We start from the raw sequence: 10,107 nt of genomic DNA on the forward strand, positions 1-10,107 counted from the left end.
AAAGGGCTGTTGTAAATACATATGTGATTCTGAATGAGTGGTGAAGCAAATATTCATTCTGAATACTGACCTTTTGCATTAGTCATCCCCTCTGCTTTCCTCAAAAGTGAGTTTCAGTACACTTCCACTCCCCCTTTTAAAATATATAATCTGATTTTAAATAAAAAAATTAAAACACACAACTACTATTCCAGGAAAAACCTCTCCCACTGATTTTTGTTCTGTTGTAAGTTAGGGCAATTGTCTTGCTTGCAAGAAAAGGCCTGCTTGAAGCTTTGCTTTGCTAAATTTCAGCTAATTTGGCCTTGCATGTTCTATTTTACTGCATGCAAGAATAATGTTCTGCTTTGCAGACTTGATCATTAAATGAACAAATCAGATGCACATTCTGTGCAGATGTAATTAGACACCATTCTATCAATTTCCTTGTTTAACTCCTCTAAGCATATTTTTTTCTCGCCTGGGTGATGCATTCTAAATTGTATTGATAAAAAGAAAACAGAATGAATGTGTAGAACCATCAGCTGTGTTCCTACAGTCATGTTCCTTCTTTTCCTTCTGACCCCGCTCCTATTTTTTGTAAATCATCAGCCAGTGATACCTAATGATATATGTTGCAATGTGAATGTTTTCCTGCTTTTAAAAAAAAAGTAACATGAAATGCTTTTCTTCTGCAGATGTGGAAGCTAAACCAGAAAACAGAAATTCAAAAAGCAGGTCTAGGGAGCAACAAAGCTCCTAAATCTATTAACCCTACTACATGAGATGTGAGCCAATTGGTGAGTTTTCTGCCCAAAATGTAAATGAGATTGCTTTCATTTACAAAGGGGAAAAGAAACTAACATTTGCAAATAAGAACATGTGCACATTGCATTAACAGTTGCCAATACTGCTTGCATTAAATGGCTCGCTGTCTTGCTTACTATTCAGACTGAACCAGAATGTGACATGCAGTTTTACCTGTTAAAGTGAGATGTATTCTTTTTTTTTTGTAAATTGCCCTATTTTCCCCATGTTTGCTTCCAAAATTATAGCACAGAAAATATATACGAGCAATCCATTAGCTAAAGAATGATTTATAGTTGTTTATTTCATATCTGTTGCTACTGATATGTGCTACTGCAGCATTTCAAAGCTCTTGTTTAATATATACTACATTCTGAAGAACTAGTCATTTTTGCTGGCTGTAAGCTTATTCATTATCACAAAATTTAAATTAAATATTCTAAAAAAAATACAAAAATATCAATCATGATGCAAATTATAATTGGTGCTATGTGTATGGCAGTTAAAATAATAGCCAAAATTCACTAAGACAGTCATGAATGCATAGCCTAGGGTTATGCATTTGTGAATGTTTATATTTATGGTCCCTAGATATTCATTAGTTTAGGGAATATACAGGGACTGTAAACATCCCTCTCTCCCTCCTTGTTGGGCTGCAACTGCTGTTAGTGACAAAGATTTGTTCTCCTGGCAATCCGTAGCAGCTGACTGATACTTCAGTCCCTCTCCTGCAAAGCATTTCTGATGTGAAGGGGAATTGTAACAGGGACGCTTCTTCTGAGTGTCATGCTGAAAATCACTCATTGGAGATGGAAATTTCAGTCAGCTGCTTCCCAATCAACAGAACAGGCCCCTTCTGCTTGCATCAGCTGCTGCCCTGCAAATTGTAAGTCAGATTGAGAGACACTACTTAGCTTTGCTAAGGTAATATTGCTAAGTTCATGATACAGAATCAAGGACAATAAAAACTTTAAAATCTATGCTTAAGCACTCTTGATTCTGTGGCAAGAGAAACTTTATTCTGTAAATTGTATAGATTAAGCACAATGCTGTTCATTTTGTATGGCTGCATGTTTTTAACTGTTTTGTACAGTGTGTTCTGTTTTTACCAGATATGGTAAAAATACTTAAAATTGGGCAAGCTGTTTCCTGGACTCTGGATATGTTTAGCTACCCTCTGGCTCCTGAAAATTTCAGTTCTTTGGACTAGCAATTTGGAGCTAAAAATAAGAGTTCTAAATAAACCACCTTAGTTTTCCAGTACTACTCACCTATGGTGTATTTAAACACAACATTGCATTATCTATGTACTCCTACCTGTGATGCATGTAAAATATTGGAAGTAGAAATCCTGTACACACTTACTGAGGAGCAGGCCTCATTGATTACAACAAGGATTCCTTCTGAGTAATCATGCCCTGGAGTATGCAAGCTGTTCTGGTGCCAAGAAGATGGGATTACATAGTATAGGTTTAGCATTCTGTCCCCTTTCTTCTTATCATTGTATTTCTGTTGTGTCTTGCTAAGCTCTTGTAGTAACTTTACTTTTTATATCTCTCCTGTATCTTTATGCTATTTCTTACATTTTCTTTCTTCTTTTTTCTGCTTTTTAATTGAACACAGAGAGAAAAGTGTCCTTCAGTATCTCAGTATGAAGCCTTTATTTCTGAAGTAACCAGGCATCCAGCTATTGGAACTGTATTTTTACAAAAAAAAAAGTTTTTACAGGCCTACCTGAATAGAACAGCCAAGAAATACACATCTCCTTTCCTTGAATCAAGGAACTGTACTGGCATCTCCTGCTGAATTTTTTTAAAAGACATACTATATTGCACATTGCACTGTTAAGATCTACTGAATAAAGGATAATTTTCATCTCTCTAAGGACCAAGTGTTGTGTGGTCTCAAGAATTACTTCAGGAACTCAATTACTGCTTCCTTCCTTCATTTACAAATGTAGCCCCTACTGCTTACTGCTTCTGCTAATATTTAGTCCTGCAAATCTGAAATGGGATAAGGCTGTATTATGTTGTGGAATTCATTGTAAATACAGGTACAAAAATATCCCCACAAACTTATTGGCAGTTTCTTAGTCTCTTTTGGGTTTGCATAATTTGCATGGTGTTACTGGTTGCAAAATGAGACTGCTGATTCTTTTGTTGCAAGTGGTGAGAAGAAATGGAATAGGTCTCTGAAAATGTAACGAAACATTTTACCCACGTCCCTCCATCAGTTCATCTCTTCCATGTGTTTCTACACATTATGTAATAGATACCCAGTTTTCTGGGCAGGAAAATTGCAGCAAGAACATGTTTAGAATGTCCTGTCCAAGAAAACTATTTGTGTTTTAAGCAAATACCACTTCCAAAAGAAATGTGTCTTTAAATGTTCTGTATTTTTATTTTTATTTGTAATTTTTTTTAAAGTACTGATTGTGACTGAGGTGGAAGTTTAATGGGAAAAGACAATGTGACTAAGATAAAGATCAATGTTTTTCAAGCTATTCCTTCTATTAGAGCTCTTACTAATAGGTCACCCTGGATTTGTTCCTTTATAATTTTATATGCATCAGAGTTTATTCATGTTGTTGGTACTTTTTAAATCTTTGTATATGTTTGTTGTCTTAAAATTTTGCAAGCAGCACAAGAAAATAGCTTTGGTTAATTCCTGGAAATGTACATGAAGTTTTTCTGGTTCTTTTAAATTTTATTTTCTTACAAGCTACTAAATGTTTTAATATTTCCACAATATACCAGTATATCAAATTTAATGTTATAGGGTTCCTGCCCCTACAACTCTCACAACTGTAAGTGTTTTTACCATTATTTTCCTTTTACTTCATCCAAATTCTTCACAGGTAAAGTCACACTATATCTAAGCTCTTGTTGAAATGGAAAGCACTGCCACATGTTAATACATCATTAAAATAAGAGATAAAACACTATTGGAAGACTGAATACTTGTTTTTAAACCACATTTCACAGAGCATGCTCAGGTTTTATTTCTGATAAGCAGTAGGGATCTTCTTGGTAAATCAAAACGATAATCTATCCTCTTCTGTGGCAAATGGAAGAGGGGTTTCAAGCCCTTGCCTGTAAGCATGCCAGTTTCCAAATAGGCAAAACTGCTAGTCCTGAAGCATAAAACCAACAAAATATATCTATGGGCCACTTCTCTCAAGGTGGTCATTTATGTGTATAGGGTGCAGGATTGGTTGAGTTTCAGCCTAGCAGTTGTACATGCATCCCTAGTTCTTTGCTTGGGAAAGCAGTATTGTGGCTCTCAGTTCAGGTGATCACATGTATTCTAAATCTAACTACGTTAAGCTTCTGCCAAAATAACATGTAAATATATGTTTCAGGTATGGGGACAAATGGAAGATAATTAATATCAAGCATATTAAGATCATTGAGCAAATTTCATTTATTTGTCGCCCAACTTTACCACAACAGCACCATTAGCTGATTGTCTATAAGGTTTCCTTCTGCATCAACTTTAACTCAAGTGAATGGCCTTTGTTTCCACCTGAAACAAATAATAGAATTAGTGTGATCAGACTTGGAATAAGTCTTCAAATTACACCCTCTCCCAAATGGTTCATTCCAGATTTATTGGTCAACTCACACAACATGATGATATCGTATCCAAACATATTGGTGAGGTGTCAGATGGGGAAGGCTGAGTGTTATATTTCAAATGTATCAGATGCAGATGTGACAGACATGGAATCGGATTTAGATACAGATAGCTATAATGTAAGTATAAGTTCTAATGCAGGACTGGGAGTAGTATGGCCTTCCAGCTGTTGCTAAACAGCAGTTTCCAGCATTACTCACCATTGACTAGGTCTGCTTGGGGTTGCAGTTTAACATCTGAAGGGTGGCATGGTTCCCACCCTTGTCCTAAAGAGACGGGCATAATATAATGGCTCAAGCCCATACCCTGTGCACTTCTAAGCATCATTTCTCAGGAGAGTGTTGTGAAAAGTGACAGCAGCAAGCTGTTCATAGGATGCCACAATATCAAACTAGGAGGCTTAAACATATTCAGATGTGCTGCTGTGTATCTGTGTAAGCTTACTTTAACTGGAAATTATTTGGCCATTGGAAGATGGCTTGCTGTGGGCTTCAGTCCTCAAAGAAGGGTGGCAGTCCTGTGTTCATTGTTTATAGCCACGTTTTAAGACACATTTCGCTTTATTTTATCTGACTGAATATTTAGAAACAATGGTGAAATTAGGAGATCAGTACAGTAAACAGAGTAGAACAATCAGAACCATATTATAGTACTAAATGTGGATAAAACCTAAACCTAAAAGGCCCCTTGTGAATTCAGAAGTCTCTGTGGTGCTCAAAATACATCAGACTCTGTGAGACTCTTCTCCCTGTGACAATCATTCCCAGGTCTAGGCCTCTTCCCATCTGTGCCATCCTATCGTTGGAAGACCACCGCACTCCCTGCCTTCAAACACTGGGACACCTGGAAAACTGTGGTCTTAATCACAGATTCATTATTTTAAATTTGGGTGTCGATTAGACCATTCGTGCATTGCATGAACTGCCCTTTCCCACCAACTCAAAAAACTGGTTTGGATGCTTTGTTCAGAGATTTTGGAAACAGTCACGTCCTCTTCATGCATTTGCCAGTCTTCTGATTGACCATACCTATTTTCTTAAGATTTGCACCTTTTCTGGAACGTTGCACTTGTTTTATATTCCTGTGTGTTTTTAAGTTTTGGCTTTCAGAGGCATACCATCTTTCTATGGGCAAACATGTGAGTTGCATCTGTTGGATATCTGCATCCAATCAGTTGCAGAGATATGCATAAATAAAATAATATTGCTTCATTTACATGAGGCTTGCCCTTGAAAGATCAGTGGTAGATCATGCCTTTTGTAAGGTTTTGGCATTAGGCTGGATTTAGCACTCCAGCTAAGGGATTGTTGTGTGTATGTGTCTTGTTTTGTTTTAGGTAATTCAGTGTTTAAAACTAAAATGCAAACTTTCCCTTAAAAAACTTAATTCACTGATCTTTCTAGGAGGACGAGGCTTATGAGCTGCAAGTAGTTGGTTCCTTTAGCTCCTTCCCAACCAACATGGTTATTTGTTCTAAGTACATCGAGATGCTTTTCTGCTAAGAGCTTAATAAAAAACAGCCTCAGTTTTGTGCAGGAGAACCCAAAGCCCTGTCTATTTTTATCCTCCCTTTTCCAGTGCATTTGGAGGAATAATACCAGTCTCCCCTGCCCTCTGCAGACTCCACCATTTCTACATCAGTAAGGAAATTGAAATTTAGGCAATACATTTTGTCACAATTTTCATTACAGTCAACACAGTTTATAAAAAAAAAGATTAACTATTTTTTAAAAAAGCATTTATAAAATCTGTAACAGTGTCGGGTAGTAATGTGTCACTTCACCATCGACATCCCAGCACCTTTAGGATGAAATACAAAGATTATTTTCATTGCACATGACAATATTCAGCTGTAAAGCAGAAGCTACCGATCTGATGTAAGACAATGAAATGTTTTTCCCCCTCTGCTGCTGTTGCTAAGGCTACAATCACCGTGTCCAGACTGCGCTGTCGTGTCTTCAAGGGTCGTGTCCTGAGGGACGGTGCAGCCCCAGTGCTTGGAGCAAACTCCTCTGTGCTGTGCGTCGCTCAAACGTTGTTAGGAACGGAACTGCCTTAAAAGATAGCACCTGGGTGCGACACAGACTATTTAAAACACTGTTTTACAGAAACTGTTATTTAAAGCTGTAGTTTTCCTTTCTTATACCTATTAATGAATTTTGTAATGTTTGCCATTGTACACTACTTATGTTATTAAAATTCCAAGCCAAATAACTTGTCAACTTCCTTCTCATTTTTGTTTCAAATAAGTTCGTATTTAGATGTAGGTAAAGGAGAAAAAGATGTTTTCATTCACAAAATAGCAGTGAAGGGGGGTGGGGAGGGCACAATAGATGCTTTGTAGAAACTCTGGGTAGACAAGAGGGTAGTCCTATTGCCTGTTAACAATTAATGGGTTTGCTAGTAGTGGCATTTAATACATTGTGGGGTTTTACTCTGGCTCGGGTCATTTAAAAAATTATTGTGAGCAGCCTGGTTAGGATAGGATCTTGGAAATCAGTCATATACACATTTCCATTGTTCCAGTTCCTTGTATACTAAGACATTGTTGTTTGTAGATAAAGATATCTGAATAGCCAAGTCCCACTCCTGTGTTAGAAGTGAATGTGGGACCTTCTACATTAAAGCAAGGATGGCCCCAAAGACTACCCAAGACATTAAAAAATGTCCCACAATGCTTTGTACAGGGTGTTTGGGCTGTGTCTCTAGGCCCTTTCAGGTCCTGGAGAGGCCGGTTTTAAAAAAACAACAGGAAGTGACTTATGCTCACTTCCTGTTTTTAAAAATGTACTGTCCTGGATCTAAAATGGCCAAGGGGAGTTGAAAACATGGTCAAAATGCTCTATATTCGGGGGGGGGGGGGTATTTCTTTTTTTGCAAGAGGTGCAGTGAATGGTCCTCCAAAATCTTCTGGGAGTCTAACGAAGCCCCCACAGTTGTTTCTGCTGTATTGCAGCCCACACGCTGAAAGGAATGGGACCAGAAATTCACTGAGATCCTGTATCCTGATAGTGGAGGGCACATCTATGCCAGCATACCTTGCTTAGCCTTTGCCTTCTCACCATGAGCACAACACCAACTAGAAGGAGCGGAGGCACAGTTAATCAGTGGCCAGGGGAGACTGGAGCACCATGTGGATACCATTTTACAGGTGAGCAAATGGAAGAAGTCTTGTCTTTTCACTGAAGGACAAAACTGCAGCCAAAGTGTTTCACATCCTTCTGGTCACTTATTGGCAGTAGAAACATTCAAACATGATTTACACATATAAGGAGGGCTGTTTCTCAAGGAAGATCCTAGATACCTCCTCCTGCAATAACCACACAAGGTCATATCAGTGAGAGTTATGCCAGTATGTCACACCAACAGGATTCCCAGAGTGATAAGCATAATTTATATTTCTGAATTTTCAATACAAATGCAAAGGCCCCCAGACAAAAATGAGTGTCCCAAAAGCTATTTGTCACTTTCATCAAAGTGCACAAGGGTGGGTTCATGTCCTGTGGACTTCAGAAATTTTAGGAAGTCATCTGGATGTAATCCCATGGTTGCTGCATTTGTCATTGGGTGAAAATACAACCAATTGTGACCCCCATTCAGGAAGCTATCATCCAGCACAAACTTCACATCTCCCTGGTCGCAGAAAAGCGCTAAGGGGGTGGCACATCCCTGGCCGACCTTCAGCTTATCCAACATGGCCGCTTCGTCGGCGAAGCGCAGGTTCCCACTTCCGACGCCCAGTTTCTTCGCCAAGTCATTTAAATTGATTTGTCGGTTGTGCAGAACTGACACCAGAAACAACCCTTTCTTCTTCTTATCTTTTAGAAAAAGGTTTTTGCTGTGGGCCCCTTCCAAATGCTGCACATATGGCATCATTTCTTCGACTGTAAACACCTAGAAGACACAATTGGAACATACGATTACTCCTTGATTAATTCAAAAGCTAAAATGTGTGATCGGTAACCCAAAGAATATAAAGTAACTTCACTCTCATGTCAACTTGATGTACATCGCAGAAGTCCCAACTGAGTTGTGTCCAGGGTTGTAGGTTTTTCGGGCTCTATGGCCATGTTCTAGAAGCGTTCTCTCCTGACGTTTCGCCTGCATCTATGGCAAGCATCCTCAGAGGTTGTGAAGACCTCACAACCTCTGAGGATGCTTGTCATAGATGCAGGCGAAACGTCAGGAGAGAACGCTTCTAGAACATGGCCATAGAGCCCGAAAAACCTACAACAACCCAGTGATTCCAGCCATGAAAGCCTTTGACAATACATCAATTGCATCCAATTGTCTTTCTTAAAATTATGATTATATATGTGTGTTTCATGCTTTTTCCCCACTGGAATAAAAGTGACTTACAAAATATCCTAGATGGCAACTGGGAGCCAGCATGGTATATTACTTTAAGCATTGGAGTATGGCAGTTGTTCTCAACCTTCCCAATGCCACGACCCCTTAATATAGTTCCTCCTGTTGTGGTGACCCCCAACCATAACATTCTTTTCGTTGCTACTTCATAACTGTAATTTTGCAACTGTTATGAATCGTTAGGTAAATATCTATATGCAGGATGTACTTTCATTCACTGGCACAAATACCTGATACACCAAAATCTGAATACTGGTGGGGTTGGGATTGATTTTGTCATTTGGGAGTTGTAGTTGCCGGGATTTATAGTTAACCTATAATCACGGAGCATTCCATCTTGTGCTCATACCAGGTTTTACTACAGGGTAGGCCATACTTCTTGCAAAGTTTCCAGTGCGCCATTGCTGCTAGCCTGTTGTGATGTTCAATATGGTCAGTCTGGGCTATTTTCTTGCAACCCCAGATGAGGTGCTCCATTGTCTCGCCCCACTCTCTTTGCATAAACGGCACTTTGGGTCATTGCAGAATTTTCCAATTCTTGCTTTTTTATTGCATTTGTTGCTTAGCAAAAATCAGTAATCTTGTGCAGCCAAAAAAGTAAACAAAGGGTGCTGCTATCTATACCAGGCATGGGCCAACTTGGTCCCTCTAGGTGTTTTGGACTTCAACTCCCACCATTCCTAACAGCCTCAGGCCCCTTCCTTTTCCCCCTCAGCCGCTTAAGCAGCTGAGGGGGAAAAGGAAGGGGCCTGAGGCTGTTAGGAATGGTGGGAGTTGAAGTCCAAAACACCTAGAGGGACCAAGTTGGCCCATGCCTGGTCTATAACATGGATGCAATGCGATTTGAATGGAAAGGCCTTTCCCCTTTGCACAGACTCACTTCTGGGTGCTCCACAGTGACTGCCTCGATGCCCAAAGCCTGGAGGCGGCTCTGCAGCACCTCCCGGAGGGTGCCTGGCTCCTTCTCCCCAGCCATGCCTCGCTGCCTTCTTCCTCCTTCTCTTCTGGAGAAAGGCAGCTCCGCTCCAGCCAGTAAGAGAAAGACCCGTTGGCAGCCCTTGCTTTCGCTTTTCCCTGGGCAGCAAAAGCTCCCGTTCCGGTTCCTGGGGCGTTCACTCGGAAGCAAATCCCTGGGTTGGTTGGAAGAGGGCTGGACCAGTTCTCTTCTAAAGGAAAGGCCACCCATCTCCTGCTGTTTTCCTGGCAAGGATTGCTCAGAGACAGAAATTGATTGATTGTATCAGAAGCAAACCAAGGGTGCAGTTGTAATGTATTTAAAATAGCCACAAAGTTCAAGAACTTTGCATTATACTAAAT

The 10,107-nt window shown here is 39.7% G+C and overlaps 2 protein-coding genes across 12 annotated transcripts in view; one reads left to right on the forward strand and one right to left on the reverse strand.

Annotated features, from left to right (window-relative positions):
• The window catches only part of CCDC88A (coiled-coil domain containing 88A), a 116,041-nt gene extending 109,405 nt beyond the window's left edge, over positions 1 to 6,636 (forward strand). For all 11 annotated transcript variants that reach the window (XM_060754587.2, XM_060754592.2, XM_060754593.2 and 8 more), the window contains 2 exons: positions 678 to 779; positions 2,410 to 6,636. In XM_060754587.2, coding sequence (XP_060610570.2) covers positions 678 to 764 — 87 coding nt within the window. In that variant the 3' untranslated portion in view covers positions 765 to 779; positions 2,410 to 6,636. The remainder of the gene's footprint in view (positions 1 to 677; positions 780 to 2,409) is intronic.
• A 1,157-nt stretch (positions 6,637 to 7,793) lies between these two features.
• Positions 7,794 to 9,904, reverse strand: LOC132761590 (prolyl-tRNA synthetase associated domain-containing protein 1-like). The gene is made up of 2 exons (XM_060754598.2): positions 9,671 to 9,904; positions 7,794 to 8,316 (listed from the first exon to the last, which is right to left on the reverse strand). The coding sequence occupies exons 1-2, from the start codon at positions 9,764 to 9,766 to the stop codon at positions 7,879 to 7,881; spliced, it is 534 nt and encodes a 177-aa protein (XP_060610581.2). The 5' UTR covers positions 9,767 to 9,904; the 3' UTR covers positions 7,794 to 7,878.
• Positions 9,905 to 10,107: the final 203 nt, after the last annotated feature.

Source organism: Anolis sagrei, chromosome 1 (assembly GCF_037176765.1).
Source record: "Anolis sagrei isolate rAnoSag1 chromosome 1, rAnoSag1.mat, whole genome shotgun sequence".
In the NCBI taxonomy this organism is placed as follows: domain Eukaryota; kingdom Metazoa; phylum Chordata; class Lepidosauria; order Squamata; family Dactyloidae; genus Anolis; species Anolis sagrei.

Excerpts from the sequence above, each read along its gene's own strand:
- LOC132761590 (XM_060754598.2), bottom strand. The coding sequence starts at position 9,766 with ATGGCTGGGGAGAAGGAGCCAGGCACCCTCCGGGAGGTGCTGCAGAGC. Across the intron at positions 8,317-9,670 it reads TCACTGTGGAGCACCCAGAA|GTGTTTACAGTCGAAGAAAT; the intron begins GTGAGTCTGTGC and ends TGTGTCTTCTAG.